Raw genomic sequence first — 21,509 nt, forward strand, 5'->3', positions numbered from 1 at the left:
TTTTTTCTCGTCTCCTTTCTTTATTCATCGGCCCCCGTCTCGTTTCTCTTTAAAAAAAAAAACGCGCGTCTATTGATCAGATTTCGATAGGAGCGTGACCCGCCGATTTTTCTCTCCCCTCCCCCCCTCTATATAAAAGAAAGGGGGAAAAAAAAAAAGAAAAAAGAAAAACACGCACATTTTTACCGATACGTTTGCCACATCGATGCGGAATGCAACCGAGTCAGGATCCCTTACGAGAAATCGTAAGCGCTGTATAGAAGAAATGCCTTTGCGTACGGGTTCAGGTCAAAAAGAAATGGATGGGAAATGGGCGACATTCTTTTATTTTGAAACATTTGTCTACGGTGGAACGAAAACTTATCATTGCCACCGATCGTTATTTGAACTATGTTTTTCTTTTTTTTTTTTTTTTTTTATCTGGCGAGAGAACGAGCGGGGGGGGGCGGGCGGGGGATAGTCACCCCCCCCCCCCTATTTTCACGCAAATTCAGCCGACGATATTTTTATCTCACCTGTCGCAAGATTCCAGGTGCGCGCCAATGTCTTTGGAAAAAAAAAAAAAAAAAGAGTTAAGAGTCTGCTCTGGAAATGTTTTGAAAGAAATTCAGACTTCATGAATAAATGTAGGTTTAAAAGAACATTGGGAGAAGATGAAACAGCTGCGCCAGTTGAAACTGTACGCTATTTTTTATTTTAAGTGAAAAAGGGATGCCCTAAAAAAAAAAAATGTTGGGATAAACGATCAAAGCGACTTGTGTGTCTTTCCTAGACAAAATACCTCGACACCCACGGACAGCCGATTGTTCCCGTCTTTTTATTTCTATTTTTTTTTTTTTTTTTTTAAACTAAACATTCTACATAGCCTTACGTTACACACATCTTTGATGTTTTCATTCCTCCTATTCGTCATCGCACCGAACAAGAAAAAAAAAAAAAAAAAAAAGGGGGGGAAATAAATATAGCCGCAACTTCAAATAAGTCCTTTTTTTTTTTTTTTTTTCTTTTTCTTGTTCCTCTCAAAGAGGAGGATTTAAAGATAATAGTAATAATAGCAGCGAGACGAGCGAGCGTGCGCGCGTTCTTTTTCGTTTAATTTTTTAAGGTAAACGATGAACGACGGGGGCGGTCATCGTTTCAAAGATTTCACGCAGGGAAATTTTCTTTCTTTTCCTCCTCCCGGCCATATCTATTTATTTATCGTTGAACGAATATGTTGCTTCTTTATCATTTTTTTTTTTTTTTTTAGAGCCGTATTTTTACAAATTTCTTCATATTCTTTATATATCTATATGTATATTTTTTTTTTTTTCGTGAAACAAATTGTCGATGGGCCCGCTCGGTGCTCATTCATCATAAATCGGCAACGGGCCGCTTTAGAAGCCGAAGAATGTTGAAAACAAAAGAGCGAAAAAAGAATATGTCGGGTTATTTGAATATCTATTATCCATTGAGCAGAAGCAACGGCACACACGCAAAAAAAAAAAAAAAAATAAATAAATAAATAAAATGAGTTTTCTTTGCGCCGGACGATAACGTGCGCCCACAAGTCTGCCAATAATAAAAAGAAGGGAGTCTCGAGTGTGAATGATGTGCCGCTCCTGCCGCCACCAGGTCGCGGCCCCTTACCTTTTCTTTCGTTTTTTTTTTCTAAAGAAGAATTGAAAGAGAATCAAACGTGTGTTGTTCATATCTCTCTCTCTCTCTCTCTCTCCTTTAGCGGCGCGTCGCTAATCGCTCCGAGTCTCTTTGTAACGTCCCGTGAACGATCGATCGATCCGACAATCATTTTCTTTCTTTTTCAATGAAAATGGCCCTTCTTTTTTTTTTTTTTTTTCGATAGCGCGGGGCTAAAAATTTTGCGTCCGAAAAGAAAGAAAAATGTTGGCGGTATTTGTACGGAATAAGAAGAAATGTAAGAAAGGCCCTGAACAAAACAAATACCTGTAATGAAAGTTTGAAGGTAACTCGGCATTTCTCGAGTGTGGCTTCAAATGTGTTCACCCCGCTCATTAGGGAAGAGAAAAAAAAAAAAAAAAAGAAGAAGAAAGGTGTGTTTACATAAGCGCGTGTGCGTGTGCGCGCCGCTGCAAAAAAAAAAACAAAAAAAAAACAAAACGCGCTTTGCATACGTAATGTTTGAAAAAAGGAAAGATTCTCTTTTTTTTTAAATTATTATTATTGTGATGGGTACACGATGATTACAAGGATTTTATCCTCCGACATTTGAAAATCGGTGCCGGTTTTAAGGGCACGGCCATTCGACTGGCCATTTTTTTTTTTTTTTTTTTTGGTTACGTTTCTTGCCGACAATCTCTGCGCTTATTTTGCATACGGGGATGGACGCGGATGCAATTTCCGCACCATTTCGTGCACCTTTCAAGAACGGACATATAAGATCGTAGCGTGAGACGTTAAAAAAAAAAAAAAAAAGAAATACAATGTCTTGCGCCAGTCCGTATTATAAATTTCGACACACAACAAAAAAAAAAAAGATGATGCGGAGAAGGCGGAAAGCGGATAAAAATGAATGGGAGGGTCGCGTCCAAAAATGAATCCAATCCGGACCAAATACAGAAAAAAAAATAAAATAAATAAATAAAAGTAGATGGACATTAGTCAGTTTTGACGTGTTTAAGCCTGCCTCTCCCCCACCCTCTTTGTCCCTTGTGAAACTCAAATAAAGATGTGGGAGGAAAAAAAAAAAAAAAAAATCAATCCATTGCGGAATGGAAGGGATGATTTTTTAATAAAAGAAAATAGTTGCATGAAAAAAAAAAATAAACGGATTTATTAAATATTCATGGCTGTCAAAGCTTGTCCCTCCTTTTCTTGTGTCGTTACGTCATGTCTTCCGGCTTTGAGAATGTATCCATTTCAAGCGGATATGAGAAACGGCAATATGATTGTGGCGCTGGGTCATCGTCATATAGTTCAAGATTAAATCAATTGGATATGATGAGCTTTATCGATCGAAAAACTCTTTTTTTTTTTATATATATTTTATTTCCAGTATCAACTACCCCACGATTTTGTGCTCGCATTTTATTGATGACATTTACGTATTTTCTTAACTTGATGTGCATTTTCGGATATGACGGCCGCAGCTGGTAGGATCCCCCCCCCCCTTACCATAAGATGGTCGGGGGATTTTCCGCTCGATTTCCTCCTATAATGAGAGCTTATATGTGTACTCTACTACTTTTGGTACTCCTCTCTTCTCTCCCCTTCTATACTTAACTTCTTCCCTTGTCCTACTCTATGTGCTCCTTCATTTTCTTCTATCCTTCAAACAAAAACTTGGCTGTACCAACAGCCAGATCCCCCCCCCCCCTCCCCCCTCTCCGTCTTTTTTTTTTTTTTTTTTGCTGGACTCGTGGGGCGAAGAGGGGGGGGGGGACAGTCCCGATGCGGTCCACTAACACGGATCAGTAGTTTCTACATCTCAACCCGCATTCATCCTGACCGACAGATAATACCGCTTCATTAGCCACATCTTTATTTTCTCAATACCTTCAAATATATAAGGGCATGTTTTTGTTGTTTTTTTTTTTCTACAATAAAATACGATTGAAACTCGATATCGCCATAACAACCCCCCCCCCCCGTATTTGCATCTAATTAACATAACTAATTATTGTTCTGTTTTCTTTTTAAATGCAGATATATCGGCATTGTCCTACCAGACGGTGATCGTTAAAGCTGGTCACAGTGTCAATTTAACGTGCCCCGGTGTGAGCGAACTGTCTCTCATTTCGGCTCTGGAATGGCGCTGTCAGGGATGTAATTTACCACCGACCGCGTCATCATCATCGTCGTCGTTAACGTCGACGAACGGCACGAAAAGTTCGGTCGGCGGTGGGTCGCACGGCGAAACGTCCGCCGTCAAATTAGTCGAGTACAGCAACAACGCCGTGGTCGTCTGGAACAATCAGGAGAGGATGTCGCTCGACTCGCAAACGTACGCGCTCCTCTTTTTCCCCGTGCGTCATTACGATCACGGAGAGTACACGTGTTTGGTCAACGAACGCCGACGTCCCGACACCATCATTCACCTCATCGTTCAAGGTAAGAACCAAATTCAAATTTTTCCCGCTTTCTTGTTGCTAAACAGTTTCCTCATTTTTTTTTTTTTTTTTTTTTTCGCGAAATCGACACACAAAACGCAGCTGTTGTCCTTTTTTTTTTTTTTTTTTTTAACTTGTAACGTTGAGAGTTGGCTACCATGAAAGTGAAGCGTGAGGAGGGGGGAAGGGGGGGGGTCTTTTTTTTTTTGTCCTGATGGTTGGATAAAAAGAGAACAGACGGGGGGGGGGGGGGCTGTTGTTCTTTTTTGTATTCGATGTTTATCTTGCGAGTCTCTTTGATTATCTTTTATATCGCCCTCTTGTCGTGTTTTGAAGCATCCGGATCATTCCGGATTTGAAGACGATTTCCTTTTTCTTTTTTTGTTATTGATGAGGGGTGGGGGGTGGGGTAGGGGTAGGAAGAGCGTTGAGATTTGAATGTGAAAGCCCCTTGGATTGTACCGCGCACACGTAAGGAACGTTTGACATGCGTAACGCGTCCTCAGTGGATGTTACACACGTCTGTAGGTTTGCATCTTTGTGACGTGACCAGTTTAAACAGGAGACGAGTAGCGTAGTAAAAGAAAGATGCTGGAACAGCTCTGGGGAGTGGACAACAGAGAGAGGAGGGAGGGGGGGGGAGAAAGAGGAGGTTCTTTTATACGTTGAAAGGAAGGCAAATTCCTCTTTGTCAACTCACTTTTTTCTCGTGCACTAACACTCTCCATCACCTTCTTCCTTTTTGCCTTCCACCCTCCTCCCAACTCTCTCCCTCTCTCTCTCTCTCTCTCTCTCTCTCTCTTACGTGTGTGTGTGTGTTTGGATGGATGGCGACGAGGCGCCCCATCACCTTAAACAAATGTACACCCCATCTATTCGGTGTAGTGTAGTCTAGTCGCCACTTTGTACCAGAGAAGAGCCGAGGGAAAGAAAGTGGTAGGGTGTGGCAGGATGGCGTTTTGGCTACCAAAGTTAACAGTAGACACGCAGCTCTTCCTCCCCCCTCCCATCTTTTTTTTGGGGGGGCGGGGGTTTTGACTCAATTTGTCTCTTTACCCTCGTTTCAGCCTAGAAAATGCCCCAACTGTCCTACCTCGTAGTCACGTTGGCAGCTGCGTTTTTTTTTTTTTTTACTTACCCCACACGGAAATAAATAAAAAGTAAATAGAAAAAATTGGGTGCCTTTGCCACTAAAGCCAATCAATGTAAAGAAAAGAAAAAAAATGCTGGAGAAATCCCCTTGTAAGCAATCACCAGCTTTTTTTTTTTTGATGCGTTGGAGGAGAGTGGCGTGTCGGTAATAGAATGGTGAGGAACTTTGGCGAGTAACGGGGAGGAAGAAAATGATTAGACGAGCACTCGGAACGCGGATGGAGCAACGTAAAAAAAAAAAAATAAATAAATAAATCGATTGAGTCTGCAGGTTTTTTTTTTTTTTTGATGAAAAGGTCAAACATTGTGCGATTCGATTCTCTTTTTTTGTGTGTGTGTGTGTGTGTTGTGCGCCAAAGATACACAAACCGCGCGCGAGCCTCTCTTTTTTTTTTTTTTTTTTTTTTTTTTTTTTGAAATTCGTATCAGTTCAAGTGAGAGAAAGAGAGCTGACTCATGTCTAATCTAAACTCTCTTGGCTCTCCCTCGTTTTTTTTTATATATATACTGGATATATATAATATATTTATCTACTGTGTACTCGCTTTTTTTTTTTTTTTATTTCGTGCGCGCTTGACTAAGCCAACATGGGCCCCTCTTCAAATCAAAAGAGACCAGCATCCAATATTCCAATTTGTTCTACTCCTTTTTTTTTTTTTTCATATTGAAACGGTACAATCTGTTCGTTTTTTTGTATGCCACTTTCTATCGAAACGCCATGTTTTCTTTGGGTGTTATATAGATCTAGTTGTACTACATCTATCGACGCATACACTTCGTTATTAACAATATGCAGGGCACGCATTTCAAATACGGCGCCCAAAAAAAAAAAAGAAAAAAAAGTCACGACATTTTTGCCTTTTGTTTTTTTTTTTTTTTTTTTTTTTCCCATTGGGTCTACCGCATGCAGAACATTCGTGTAGGGAGAAACAAAAAGAAAGAAAACAGGGGGGAAGCCAATAAACGATCACGACGCGTGTTCTACGCCCGCCAGTTCCCTTTTTTTTTTTTTTTTTTTTTTTAAATTGAAGCCACCCATTTATGCAGAGGAAAAAAAAAAAAAAAAAAAGGAGGGGAGGGAGGAAGCAAATAGGCTGAGGTGGCTCTCGCAAGACACGATCACGTGCACGCGTTTGCGTTCGTGTTTGGCGTGTGGCGGTCTTTAACATATCAGCAGCAGCGCAATGCGTTTTGAATATTGGCCCCCCTCTCTCTCCCTTTTTTTTTTTTTTTTTTTTGAAATAAAAAGGGACCAGGAAATCAAATCTATTTCATCATCTGTCCATATAGGGAACGTTGGGTATGGAATAAATGGTGGGGGGACTTGAAGGGTCGCAGCTGTTCATAACGCAACGCTATGACGTGTGTGTGTGTGTGTAGGCCTATGCGTAATCTCGTTTTTCTTTTTTTTTTTACTATGTGTGTGTGTGTGTCGATGTCGTGTAACACTTTATCACAAGCCGACACGACACGACGGCAGGACGATTTCCGATTGCGGGGCTTTTCCAAAAGTTGATGACAGCAATTGATTTTTTCTATGCCTTTTTTTTTATTATTTGATTTTTTTTTGTTCCCTTTTGTTGTTGAATGAATCCAACTGGAAAGCTGCGACCTTTATATAAATGGCTGTGTGTACACGTTATCGTCAAAAAAAAAAAAAAAAAAAAGAGGGAAAACGAGAAAGTGTTTGTGAGAGAGAGAGAAAAATTGACACGAAATCCCTTTCGACGTATGTGACCAATCTCTGAAAATCTTTTTATCTGTTTAGTTTTTCTTTTGTTTTTAGTTTTTGTTTCGTTTTTTTCTTTTTTTCGTCTTTCTGCTACGTGTCAAAGTGTGTATTTAATTTACGGCCAACTCTTTTGGGGGGGATGATCGTAGATCTAGACACGAACACACACAGTGAGAGAGGACTTCCCAGTCAGGTTTTTTTTTTTTTTTTTTTTGTTGGTGCTTTTTCCCGATCGATTGGAACGTCAAGACAAGCTTTAAAAAACAAAACACAACAACAACAAAAAAAAACAAAAACAAAATAATATAATAACTAAAACAAATTGTCTCTCTTATCTCCAATCTCCGTTTGCCTATAAGAAGAGTCTGTAGATATATATATATGGCTATATATATATATATAGCCTGTGGTAGACACGTAAAGATTGTGGGGGGGGGGGGGGGGGGAGAAAAAACAAAAACAAAACAAAACACCAAACATACAAGCGATAAATCATTTTTTGTGAGTTGAGCAGAAAAAAAAAAAAACGATGGCCATCATATTTTTCGGTATTGGCTGTGTAACGCCATTTTTATCCGACGCTCGCGATGGTACCTCGTCTATGTAAGCCACCCATAAGGAGAGAGATAGAACATTACAAATCCTCCCCCCCCCCCTCCTCTCTGCCCATGTTCTTTTTTAGTTTCTTAATAGTTGGTGTATGGAAATGGGGGACGATGGAACATTTCAACACATCGAAATTTTCCTTGTTTTTTTTATTTTTTCTTTCTTTATTCGGTCGTGTGGGCTACGAGCGCCTTATGGAATAACCTTTTGGGTTGATTGATTTCCATATTGAAGTTATAAAACATATTAAAAGGAATTTTTTTTTTTTTTTTTTTTTTTTGTCTCGTCTCGTCTCAAACGAGTCAAAAGGTGGGTGGATATAGGCGGAATAGATGGGAGATGTAAGATAAGAAAAAGGTTGTTCCAGCAGACGGGCCCAGCGCGCGATCTCTCTCTGTGCGTCCTGTATAGGCTACGCGAAAAGAAAGAGAAAAAAAAAATGCCGACTCTTTTGTTTTGGTTATTGATGCACTGGTGTTGATAATAGACGGCCGAACGATAGGGCCAAAGCCGGGCGTCGGTGTAATAACTCACCCATTCGTGAATCAAAGTTTTTTTGTTTTTTTTTGTTTTTTTTTAATGCTGCAGGCGAAGGCGGGTGCCCTGCCAAATGAAAGCAAACACGGATTGAATGTATATGTAAATATGAGGGGATTTTTCTTTGAAATAGGAGAGGCTGAATGCCCGATTTTTCATTTCTTTATTTTTAATCGACGTCAAATCGCTCTGGAGAATGACGGCAGTGGGGAACGATATGATCAGACTCTTGTTTTATCATTTCCGCACCACTCAGCAGAAGATCTTTATAATTTTTTCAAAATCAAATCTGTGCAAGCAAACAAAAGATGCATTTGTTTCTTTTGTTTTTTTTTTTGTTTTTTTTTTTTCAATATGTTCTGAAGGGGGTGTGGCTTGTTCGCCCCCACAATCAATTTTGATCTCTTTTTATTACTTCTTTTTTTTTTTTCTTGCATTTTTGTCTTGATTTCTTATCGGGTGCTCCGGCCAATGCGCCCCTCTATTTTTGCTATTATTTCCTTGTTTTCCCAAACCTTTCTTCTATTTTTCCCTTTAAAGAATATAGACGCAGCAGTGTGCACTATATCGTCATTCTCTCTCGCCCCGTTTGGCCGTCCGTCCGTCCGTCCGTCCGCCCCCCTCTCACACATCAAGAAACTTGCGTTGGCCATCTTTTTCATTCCCCCCCCCCCCCCCCCCCCTGCCCCAGTCTTGGCTTTCATTCTGTAGTCCGTTTCCTTATCTCAGATATCAACGAGTTTCCCCGTTTTATTTATTTATTTTTTTTTTCGGATGTTTTCTTATATTCCGTTTTCATCGTTAGATGTTGGCTCGCGGACGGCCGTTGGGGGAGGGGTGGAGGTTGTCTAAGGGCCAAAAATTCCAGTGGCACTATAGTCTCTAGTTCTATATAAGACGTAATAGATCACGAGGGGGAGAGAAAGAGAGAGAGAGAGAGAGAGGAAGTAGTAGGGGAGAGACAAGGGAACGAAGCGGAAAAGAAAGAGAGAAAAAATCAGGGAGCTCATGGGTGAGGGACTTTCGTGAGCTCGGAAGCGATGCCCCCATAAATAAATAGAAGCGAGTAAAAAAAAAAAAAAAAAAAAAAAAGAAAACGGGACGAGGAAGGAAAAGAAAGATCATCTCAAACCGAGAATTTTATACGCGTTGGAGATTCGCTTTTATGGTGAAAGAGGGAGGGCGAAAAAAAAATAAAATAAAATAAAGAAAAAGAAGAAGAGCTAGTTCAGCTCGTTGAATTGCATTTTTCCTTCACCCCCCCCCCCCACTCCCCCTACACAACTTATTTCGTCTTAGTTTCCCATAGGGAGAGCTATATCTTAGATATATTCCTCGGTACTCTACATCTCTAGAATATGTACATGTACATCTTTATGTAGTCTGTGTACTCTCTTTTTTTATTTTTTTATTTTTTTTTTCTTTCTAGACGATAAAAGAAAATGCAACGCTTTTTTTTTCAGAGGCAGGGAAGGGGGGGGGGGTTAAATTAAGGGGGGATCCCTCCGCAAGGGTTGGAAGAGAAGAGAAGAGTCTCTGGAGTCTGTGACGCTTGATATTTTTATTTTGCTTTAGTCTGGAAGCTTTAATAATGAATTTATCGGTGAGTTGATTCCCCCCGATGGGTCGGATTTGAACGGACAAGCGTGCGCGCACGAAAGAAAAAAAAAAAAAAAAAAAAAGCTGACCTCTCTTTGGATGAATAAATAAAACAATGCGACTTATTGGACGGGGGGATCGTTACTCTCCACTCGCGAGACATCTGGACGGATGATAACGAGGGGCATTGCCGGGGTAGGATATCTCCATTCATGTTAGGTTTGACGATTGAAGTCGGGAGGGGGAAAAACAACAAAAAAACTGAAGTTTTTAGGGAGAGAGTCTATCAATGTTGAGCAGTGCGTCGGATGTGGAATTTCACATGTTGAATTAGTTGGTAACAAGCAAACACAATCAAAAGCAAGGGATAGTCACTGGGGCAATTGGGGACAGGTCCATCAGTTTCCGGTTTTCTTTCAGATTGAATCAGATCCAATGATTTTTGGATGTCTGAAAAGAAATTATCTGATTCTTTCAATAAAAAATAGGGGGCATCATTTGGTTTGATTTACATGTTGTTTCTTCTTCTCGCTTTTTTTTTTTTTATGATGCTATAAGAAATTGAGATTCGGAAAAGAGTTCCACATATTAAATGCGCAGACACATTGTGTAAATATAGACCGGTAGGGTTTTTGTTCATCTCTTATTTTAAAGAGAAGCTGTCTTTGTGTGTGAGTGTGTGTGTGTGTCTATATAGCCATCGACAACATGAGAAATGTAAGATCTCGTAAGGATCTCGTATATTCATAAGCTGGGGCGCAATAAAGAACCCGCCCTTAGGAAACGCATTTTAGCTCGAAAAAAAAAAAAATAAATAAATAAAAACGTTTTATTTATTTATATATATATATATTTTTTTTTTATTCAATAGAAGGAAAAGAAGCAAAAGAATGTCGAGGCTATATTTTCATTTGATTAATATTTTGTGTTGGGGATAGTAGGACTTTTGCTTACGATACCCGACAAACCCGTTTCGTTTTTTTTTTTTTTTTTTAGAGACAAGGAAAAGAAAAAAAAAAAATATGTGATGAGCGCATCTCTTCCTTTTTTTTTTTTTCCTCCTGCCAGCATCAAACCGCCCCCATTTGATGGCCGTTTTCATTTCGATGGCAATCAGCAGGGCAAAAAAAAAAAAAATATGATGGCGAAAGTCTATAAAAGAACATCGTGTTTATCTTTTTCCTTGTATTATTCGAGCGTCACTAGCGTCTCGTCTTGCGATAAAATGGAGCCAAACGACTGATCTGGTTTCACCTTAGTAGAAAAAAAAAAAAAGAAAGAAAATAATCTGACGTACATCCACGTCTTGTCGTGGATTCAACATCGTGGAGGTGGGGGGGGGGGGGGGAAAGGAAGAAGATTGGCCCATTGTGTCGGGCAGTTTCGGTTTACAATAGTCTTTTTGCTGTTTCAGATGGCTGTTGTGATGCAGGGAAAGCTGTAGAACATCATCTACAATTCGCTCAAATGACGATCTCTCTCTCTCTTTCTTTTTTTGTGTGTGTATTAAGAGAGTGCAGAGTAATCAATCCCATCTTGCGTTTAGAAAGTCGAGAAAGATTGGGAACTTCCTGTACGACGAGCTTCTTGTATTTCACGTGCAACCTGTTTCCTCCCGTTAGGCCGTTTTCTTACGGGTCTTCTTTCACGTCCAATTTTTGTTGGACAAAAACAAATGAATCGTTTTTCTTTTCTTTTCTAATAATCAAATCATTATTAGCGCACTGCAAAAAGCGTCATTTAATTGACGTAATATATCGTCTGCTTTTTTTTTTTTTTTTATTATTATTTATATTTTGGCACTCTCCTAATCATCAATCGAAGGGGGTAGGAAACAAGTCAAAACAGGAGCACCAATACATCACCGTGACCAATATGTCTGGATCTTTTTTTTTTTTTTTGGGGCCGAGCCTTATGTATCTCCCCACCAGCATTTGTATCTGATAGCCCCCCCCCCCCCCCCCCGTGAAGCCCCAAAATGATGGATAGGCCAATGGGTCCTCTATAAAAAAAAAGACAAAAGAATGAAGGGGGGGGATGTCTCACTGAAGATCACGTCAAATGCGTGTGTGTGTGTGTGTGTCTATAAAGGAAGAAGAAGAAAAAAAAATGCCTTGCTCCAGCATTTCGCCTCGTGTGACAGGATCCCATTGTGTCGGTGCTCTGCGTTAGCATAAAATAAAAAGGAGAGAAGCACAACGACATGACAGTGACTGGATGAGCTATGTTTCATTATTGCTCGTCTGCGTCCCTCATTTACTATGGATGTCTTGCCAGAGCGCCCCGCTTTTCTCGAACGCTGAGGTACGAACGCGAGTCCAAGAGGAGGAAATGTCGGGGGGGGGGGAGGGAGGGTGGAAAGAGACAGAGATCGGCTTTCAGGCTCTTCCCGTTTTTGCGTTAGCGGGGATGGAGAATGAGATTACACATTAGTTTCCTATATACGTTAGGCCTTTGCTGGTTATAGATCTTTTTATTATTTTTTTTATGTAATAACAACCCCTAGCGTTTGGCTCTCCCCCCCCCCCTCTTTTTTTTTTTGTTCATGAAGGAGGTGGACTCTGTCGTTTCGATTGCTCTTTGAATGGGCAATGCACAACCCCCTTTTTGTACGACGTCTTGGTTTCTATCTTCAAAACGCAATTACGTGCAGCTGGTTAATGTTATTGCATTTCTTTTTTTTTTTTTTTTTTTTTTTTTTTGAGATGTGAATGGCCGCTCTTCGATTCTTTCCTTATCGAAATTCCATTCTCTCTATTTGACCACCAATTTTTATTGATTTATTTTTTGTTTTTTTTTTTCCTTTTCATTTTGAAAAGATGATTTCGATTCTTGAGAGGATGTGTGTGTGTGTGTGTGTGTGTGATGAAGCACAGGGGGTAAGTGCGCACACATTCCGTCGCCGGACAGTCGGCATTAGAAACGTTTTGAAGCGCCTCGAGCGGAAGGCGCGTATGTTTTTATACGCGTCGTAAAAATTTCCTTATTTTTTTTTTTTTTTTTTTTTTATTATTGTTATTAAAAAAAAAAAAAAAAAAAAAAAAAACCTATTGGATTAGACGGTTGGGACGTGAAGGGCCACAGTGATAGCTAGCCCTTGTATGCGTACACAGACAAGGGGGCACATAAAACTTTCGTTTCATTCACAATCAAAATCCGTCGCGCTTGTTTATTTTAAACGATGGCTGCCCAAAAATGGTTGAAATCTCGCTAAAAACAGCAGCCTTATTTTTTTTTTAAAGAAATATTTTTCATTGCTCCAGGGCCGCTCGATGTTGACGTTCTATTGTTGTGCAACGTTCAGAATGTCGGACGAATTATGCAATCAGCAACAGACAAAAAAACTTGAGTTTCATTGTAGGATCTATACCAGTTGATTTGTCAATCATTTGATTGTTGTTGCGGTTGTCTCTTGTGTCTCTCGTCAAGTCGGGCAATCACGCTCAAGTAACGTCACGCGCGTCCCGATGTTTTGTTATATGTCTCTCGTTTTTTTTTTTTTTTTTTCTGTGTGCTGTATACAAGCGACCAATTATCTATAGCCAACGGGGCTTTATTTCTTTGAATCACGGCTCCCGCCAAGCTTTAAAGGCACGCGGCTGTGTAGCTCACGCACCATAAAACACGACCGGGAAAAAAAAAAAAAGAAAGAAAGAATTGGGCGCGCGCACCTAATGACGATCTCTACTCGAGAATATATATATATATATTTTGAAATTTATAATATGGGCAAAGGTATTTTTCCCTTTTCCTATTTTTTTTTTTTTTTTTTTTGTGATATTCTTTATTATAACCCCGTTTTTGGATCTGACATTTGTCGGGGATCCACTAGAATATGCAGAACTCGAAACTGAAAATGAATACATTCTTATAAATTTAACGAAGACAAAAAAAAAAAAAAAAAAAAAAAAAAGGAGAAGGGGGAAAAAGAAAAAATAATCAAATGACTAACGACGAATTTCTGTGTGTGTGAGCCGAGAAGGATGGAAGCCACACACGGCCCATTCTTCTCAGGCGCGGGGTTCTCATTTTCATAGTAATATTATGCATAAATAATCATGCGAGAAAATTATTTTTCATTTTCCCCTTTTTTTTTTTTTTTTTTTTTCCTTCCTATCCGATTCTCGGGTGGATTTATGCCCTCGCAACAATAACAACAAAGTGATTTGTGTTTTGTTTTGTCTGCTGGCTCTATCGGCGTGTGTATCGTATCGGTCACGCTCAATTATACGCCGTGCTCTGGCGCAGGTAGATGCATTTCCCTAATGGTGCTCATTTCACATCCGTGGGCTAATATAACAATAGGAACAACAACGAAGAATATGTTTTATTTTTTGTTGTGTTTTGTTTTTCTTCTGCTTTGACTAGCACGTAAATAACACAAAGGAAATTAATAAGAAAAAAAAAAAAAAAAAGAAAATGATTCGGCAGCAAAAAGGGCGCATAGCTTGCATGGCTAATAATAATCAGCTGCGGCGACTTTGGAATCCATTATAGACCCAAACGAGGTGAGAGACAAACGAGGGAAGCTTCGTTGCCCGATATAACACGAGTCACAGTTACACGCTCAATCAGACAATCAGCGAAAAAAAAAAAAACAGCAGGGAATGAGAAACAAAAACGAGCAAGAAACCGCTACGTCGTTATTCACTAACCGAAAATGTCGTGTCTTTTTTTTTTGTTTAAAAAAAAAAAAAGAAAAAAATGGGGTTGACTAACATTTGATTCTCATGACCTGCTGGGCCGTTTCTCGGAAAATAATGAAACCAAAAAGAAAAAAAAAAAAAAAAAAAATGATGTGCTTTACGTGTATAGAGAGTCTAACGAAATCATCTTTGCCATCTAGTGTGTTTGCCTTAATGGAAACGCTTGAAGCAAAAATGGAAGACCCATCAGCCCTCAACTACGAGGTCGTTATGTTCACACGTTGGGCTTGCGATAACACGCCGAGTTTCCATGAAATTTTCCCGCTCCTTGTTATTTCTTTTCTTTTTTTTTTTTTTTTTTTTCTTTTCTTTTCTTCCGTTGCGTATATACGATACGCAAGCTGATAATTCACGACGTATTCAAAAAGACACGAGGCCAAACAGGAAGTAGGCTGTGTGCGCGCACCCTCTACACATTTTTTTTTTCTTTGAAATTTTTTGACGGTAGCTTTTCGTGAACACTTTTCGTGTATTATAAACGGGACACGGTCGAGTTGAAGAGGTTAAGGAGATAGGGCGCAAGATCGACCTGCTTTGGCTTTCCAATGCATTCAAGCATATTTATATAAGAAGTCAACCGCCCTTCCCCTAAAAAAAAAAATAAGAAAGGGAAATAACATCAACAGGAACGAGGTGGAGGACGGATGAAAAGGGAAAACATATTTTGTGTGGATCTGTCAACTGCACACACATAAGGACGTGATACTGAAATGGGACATTTTTTTTCTTTATATTCTTACTCAAAATGGGAGAGGGGGGGGGGTTGCCGGAAGAAAAGAAGAGGCCAAAGGCGCACTGTCTTTGACAGCAATAAGTATCCAACAGACATTTCATCGGGGGCTGCCCCAGCGCGGCCAAAAAAAAAAAAAAGAGATCGTCATCGTTTTTCGTCTATTCAATGCGCGACTGCTGTTGCTATTTACTTGTCGTGATGTGGGTGTGCAGTGTAACGGAGGGGGGGGGGGATAGAACGGGCCGCTGTGAGTTGCGGTAAGATGAATGAAGAAGCGAGAAAGCAGTTTCTCTCTCTATTTTTAAGAAGAAGAGGAAAGAGAATGCGCGTTGCGTGGAGACGTGTTTGTCTCGGTGTTGGTGTTGAGGTATTAGCGCTTCATCCATCACGCCGACACTGTTCTCTACAAGGCCGGACGTGGATTTATACAAGTTCAGTCCAAATGAAAGTCGTTACAAAAATAAAAATAAAAATAAGGAGAACAGGTTGCCTTTTCATTATTCATCATTTTCATTTCGTGTCAACTTCCCTTTTTTTTTTTTTTTTTACATATATATTTTGAGTGGGGAATGGATGGAATGAAAAGCAAAAATGTTGCTGTCAAGTCTTTGCTGAGATAATCCCGTATTTCGAAAAAGGAAAAAAAAAAAAAAAAACTAAATCTGATTCAATCCGCATTTAATATGATGGGATATTTTTTTTCCACGTGTAAATTGGTGCTGCGCTCTGATGGGTACCTCAGTCGGACAGATCTATTTCATATCCGTCTCCCTTGGGGAGCCATTATATACGTATAGCAGTGAGCGATCCGTAAAGCCCCGTCATTACGATGCTACGTAAGAAGGCTAACAGCCTCTCTCCTCTCTTTCTAAAAAAAAAAAACAAAACAAAAAAAAACAAACTGATGGGTTATGCCATACTATTTATTGATGTTTATATATCGTCTCGAATTTCCTCCCCTTGCTTTTTTTAGGGGGTTTGTTTTTTTTTTCCTCTTGAATGAAAGTTCGGGATTGGACAAAAAAAAAAAAAAAAAGAGCGAGCTGTAACGGCCTGCTGGCTATATTCTCTGTATAAGATCGAACGTAAACAACGCCAATGAAGAAAGGCATTGTTGCGTTCTTTTTTTTTTTTTTTCATTGCCAGTAGAATATAAAGCCAATTTAGTAAATGATGTGTATGCTACTTTTTTTTTTTTTTTTTTGCTTTACAAAATCCAATGATGATGATGATGATGATGATGCTACACAGAGGAGTGCCCTCTTGAGCGCAAAGTAAAAAAAAAGAAAAGAAATGAAAGGGGGCGTTTGATTTCTGCTATCATCGCTTATATATTCGTCAAAGAAAAAGAAAAAAACAAACTTTAGTTTTGTATATCCTTTCATTGTTTGATGGCTCACTTCATCTCGAGCAGCATCGCCTTTTGGATCGATAGGCTCAATCCCTCCTCGGAACGTTGCGTGAGTCACGGCCCTGCTGCAACACGGTGAGAGTTGCTCTCTCCTCAGCCTAGAAGAAAAGGGAGGGGGGTGGGTTACAAACTAAAGAGAAAAGGACGGGTTGTTTGACGTCCGCCAAGCCAATTGACAAATGTGTCAGGTAGAGAGAGAGAGAGAGAGAGATGCCGACAGGGAGAAATGGATGGATCCGATGGGCATCATTGTGCCATCATTATCATGACATGCCATCAGATTTTAGGCCTTCAAATAATCATGTTTCTAGAGGTATACGATTCTATAAGGGCGATGTTGATTGATGGATGATTCTCTTTTTCGTTGCTGATGATGTTCTGTCATCGGCCAGGGTCACCTTGACGACCGATGTAACAATCCACTTTTGAACCACTGTGCATTTTGGAGAAATGCAATCGATGAAAAGGTGTACACACCTCGAAATTTCGCTTTGAGATTGGATTCTATTATTGAAAAAGGGAAACCCTAGGTCCGCGCAGTCCCCCTTTTGTTGATTGAATAAGAAATACATGTTTGCTTGATGCTTTTGCCTGATGAATTGGGGCCTCTGTCAATGAAAAAAAAAAAAAAAAAGGTCTGACAAATAGTCGGTGGGGTCATCTACTCGGGACGCATTTCTTCAAGCAGTGCGCACGGACAAACACAAATCATCGATTACTCAATGCGCTTTTCAACAAGTTATAGGCCCCGTTCTTCTTTACCCTCGTATAAGCATTGCTCCTTCTTTTATGTACGGAGAGAAGACCATCGTTCAATGTTAACATCAAGAGGCAAAAAGGTTGAACAAGAGTGGGATGACCGTCAGATTGCCGGCTATGTACGTTATTAGATTTAACAGTTACAGTATTCGTTTCTTATAAAAAGAAAAGAAAAAAAGAAAAGGATTTTCCTTTTTGAAACTGCTTGAAAATTGAAACTCTTTCGTATTTAGTTGAAAGCTTTTCTACGTTCATTTTGAAAATGCATCGTTGACTGAGCTGGATTGATCCCTTTCAAAATAGCCTTTAGTCTGCTGTTTAGTATCTTTTTTTTTTTTTTTTTATAAAACGAGAGCCAATCTGCGTGATTGAAACCCTTTTTTTTTTTCATTTTTTTGCTCTTATCCTGTTGTCGGTGAAGAGTCGAAGAGACCGTCATCTTTCGTGATGAAGACAGATAGTCGAGCGCTTTTTTCGTACCACCGAAGCGGCAAATCCCCTAATTATTTGTATGTTTTGGGCGTGTTTTTTTTTTTTTTTTTGTTTTTTCCTTTCAAAGTGGGGGGATGACCGCCGCATTTTCTTAGACTCGTCTGTGTGTCTCTATCTTTGTATCTGTGTGTGCGTAGGTCCGAACACGTTCTAATTACAAGTACGTGTCTTATACACAACAGATGTTCCTGATCCACCTGGTCGGCCGCTAATTATGGGCTTCACGTCTCGATCGGTCAACCTTTCTTGGGCGCCCAGTCTCAGTTCACACGGCAGTCCCATCAGCCATTACATCATCCATACCAGGTAATAAATTTTTTTTTTATTTTTTGTGTGTGTGTGTGTGTCTGTTGTGTGTGTTGAACGTTTATGCGAGCCGTTCCATTACTTGTATTCCGTGGCACCTTGTAATCGTCAATGCTCTTTTAAAACATGCGCAGACATTCACCTGCGGCTATCTGTACATAACACGTCCCCCTTTTTTTTTTTATTGGATGGTGGGATGAATCTGAGCGCGAACCGAACAAATTCTCTAAGCAAATCTGAAAAAAAAAAAATTAAATCCTTAGTTTTTTTTGTTTTTTTTTTCTTCGAAATTTATCGAATAGCAGCCGCACATCTTGTCAATCGGGCAATTTATGACCGTTTGCCCTCCCCTTCGTGTTTTTTTTTTTTATTTGATTTAAATACCATGTATACGTCAAGTGATTGAAACGTTTCCAACATCAAGCCGGACGAAGGAGGATGAGCAAAGATAGGGAGGAAGGAATAAAATACACGATTTTTCGTTTTTTTTTTTTTTTTTTTTTTTTAAGAGAGAGAAAGATGAAGGTAGACACAGAGACCAGGTCGGGGGGGGGAATATTTGTTAAGATGCGGTTGTCAGTTTTGATTATAAGCCTTATAAGTTCCGCTCGATCCATCTCCATTCAAATGCAGATTTCTTCTTTTTCTTTTTCTTTTTCTTTTTCTTTTTTCTTGGTTCTAACATAACCCCCATCCTCCCGCACATATTCTGAGCGTTTTCTTTAGACTCTTTACACATGCGAAGAAAAGCGACAAGAGAATAACGGCTTCATTTGTTCACTTGAACGGTTACTGGATTTTTCTTTCCTTCCCCTTTTTTTCTTTAGTCCTATTCAGTTCCGTCAGTTTCACTCAACGGCAACCATGCGTTGAAAAAACATGTCAATTTGAGTGGAATTCAATGATTCTATTGGACCGCGTCGAGCGGATGTGCTAATCGTTTGAAACTTCATTGTTTAATTCTTTTTTTATTTTTTATTTTACAGGGTTGGTGAAGAAGGTGAATGGGATGTTGAGAACGCGCTGGTCACATTGACGAATGCGACCAGCTCGCAAGTCATTGGATTGTTGCCTTACACCGTCTACAGTTTTCGAGTTGTCGCTATTAACGCTCTGGGGCCGAGCACCCCCAGCCGAGAATCTTATTACATGGTCACCCTACGAGAAGGTATACAGCAATAAACCAATTCTAAAAGACGAGTAGGAATGTAATAATGAGTTCCACGTCAAGCACGGCGAATGCGCCCGAGCCTTCGTGGAGTAGACGTTTGCGTCCTAATAATGTTAGCGATTCCAATATGGTTTGATGGCTTCAGGCCGACCTGGTAGGCTAGCAAAGAAAAACGTTACATTGGGAATGTCAACATTTGAAATTCTAGCGACGACGTGTAATTTCGTTCGATGAGAAAGAAAAGAAACGTCATCCAGCAGAAGAGATGAAATTAATCAAGACGACAAAAAAAAAAAAAAAAGGAGACGTTTGTAATGATATTTTCAAAAAATGAAATTTATGACTTGCCGTGGTGCGTTCTCTTCCAAAAAGGCAAATTAAATGTTGTCCCGAGATGGTTTTAAAGTCCGTCAACAACTTTGTGGGCTTGTTAAACAAGACAGCAAGACCTTTTTTGGGAGGGGAGTTTGCGTTTTTTTTCGGAGGGACTTCAGTGTGATTTATTATTCACTGGGGCTTTCAATATTGTTGACGACGCGAAAGGAATGTTTGCGCTCCAGCTGCTATGAAAATGTACATGTTTTACACACAGACTAGAGCTCTCTTTCGGCGCTTATACCCGAACAAGTGCTAACGAAAGTGATCAATCGTCTTGTTGCCTTTGATTTTCTCTTTCTCATTTTTTTTTTTTTAAATGATTTTTTTGTGGGGTGATTTGTTTAAATGTAGTTCCCGATGGCAAACCCCTAGTAACGTCGGCACACAACTCTAGCTCGACGTCGATCTATCTCAACTGGAAGCCGCCGCCGAAATCCAGCATACATGGAGAGTTCCTCGGATACCGATTAGCTTACAAGCAACGCGACGATCCCAGCTCCGAATCGGTTCAAGAAATCTTCCTTAGAGATCCCAGCATTGAAGTATGCAGCGATTAATTTTGATTTAACTTGATGTATTTTAAATGCTTATTATTATTTTTTGGGGGGCTTTGGGTTTGTCACCATATTTAGAGTCACGCCATACAAGGTTTGCAGACATTCACGCAGTACATGATTTCACTCCAAGTTTTCAATCCGGAAGGACTGGGTCCGAGTTCGACAGTAATCGTCATGACCGACGAAGGAGGTAATCTACTTTACTTAGTGGTCACGCCCGCTTTCAAAATTTATTAGACCGTGTGTGCCGTCATCATCAATCAATCATCCGTCAGACGGGAAGAAAACCGGTTGGAGAAGCGCCGCTAGATGGCTGCACGAAACGACAGCTTTGGGAAGAGTTGCCTGGCAGGCAGGAAGTTGTCGTTTTGTGTCTCTTTATTGTCTAGATCAAAAGGGATTTTCTTTAATATAACAGTGGTTATAGTAGAATTTGAAGATGAGTCAAAAGCGTTTAACGCTCTTGATCTCTCTTATCATCTGCCAAGTGGTTTTTCTCAACGTGTTTGTGTTTGGTGAATCAGAAAGTAAACTCGAGGGTAAGCTTGTTTAGAACCCCAGTGATTTGTGTGTATACCCTCTAGCATCACGGCTTTATCGGTCATGAACTCCCGTCAGTTTTCGGGTGTCCTCATAATCCCAATACGACATTTTAATGAAACTTCCTTTTTTTTTCTTTTTTCTTTTTGGCTTCTAGTTCCTGGAAAACCTCTAAATGTAACAATTGGAGAAGTGAATGATTCTACAATTGCCCTGAGCTGGGCTGAACCTGAGAATCCCAATGGTGTTATCAAAGGCTATCGGATCTATTTTATGAGAAAGAACTTTACAGATGTTCAGACTGTCCGCAATGGAGAGAAGTTTCAGAAGTTTGTTCTGACCGACTTAGGTAGATTTAACCCAGAATAGTTATGGCCAAGGAAAAAGACTGAGCTAATAATTTTTTCTTATTTTAGAATCCTATATGGAATATAAACTATGGTTGAAAGCATTTACCTGGAAGCACGAAGGTGAACCATCTGAACCTATAGTTGTTCAGACTGATGTTCGGGGACCAAGTGCTCCACGCATTGCCAACTTAACTTGTCACAATGCAGACACATTGTTTTTACAATGGCACAGACCTTCCATTTACAACAAGTCTATTGATTTGTATTACATTTACTACAGGTAAGAGTCTTACCAGCCTGTTGAATACCTAATAAATGTTATAATATTTGCTCATTACTTTACAGGAGGGAGGATGCGTGGGATTTTGAAGAATTGGCTGTGGCAACTACAACGGATCGCCTTGACCACATGG

The 21,509-nt window shown here is 39.8% G+C and overlaps 1 protein-coding gene across 2 annotated transcripts in view; it reads left to right on the plus strand.

The window, feature by feature from the left end:
• LOC130701699 (tyrosine-protein phosphatase 99A-like) overlaps positions 1 to 21,509 on the plus strand; it is a 42,034-nt gene that overhangs the window by 17,195 nt on the left and 3,330 nt on the right. For both annotated transcript variants that reach the window (XM_059497408.1, XM_057523636.2), the window contains exons 3-10: positions 3,664 to 4,068; positions 17,977 to 18,100; positions 19,087 to 19,268; positions 20,001 to 20,191; positions 20,282 to 20,396; positions 20,904 to 21,095; positions 21,163 to 21,376; positions 21,442 to 21,508. In XM_059497408.1, coding sequence (XP_059353391.1) covers positions 3,664 to 4,068; positions 17,977 to 18,100; positions 19,087 to 19,268; positions 20,001 to 20,191; positions 20,282 to 20,396; positions 20,904 to 21,095; positions 21,163 to 21,376; positions 21,442 to 21,508 — 1,490 coding nt within the window. The remainder of the gene's footprint in view (positions 1 to 3,663; positions 4,069 to 17,976; positions 18,101 to 19,086; positions 19,269 to 20,000; positions 20,192 to 20,281; positions 20,397 to 20,903; positions 21,096 to 21,162; positions 21,377 to 21,441; position 21,509) is intronic.

The sequence above is a fragment of the Daphnia carinata genome, chromosome 10 (genome assembly GCF_022539665.2).
Source record: "Daphnia carinata strain CSIRO-1 chromosome 10, CSIRO_AGI_Dcar_HiC_V3, whole genome shotgun sequence".
Taxonomy (NCBI): Eukaryota; Metazoa; Arthropoda; class Branchiopoda; order Diplostraca; family Daphniidae; genus Daphnia; species Daphnia carinata.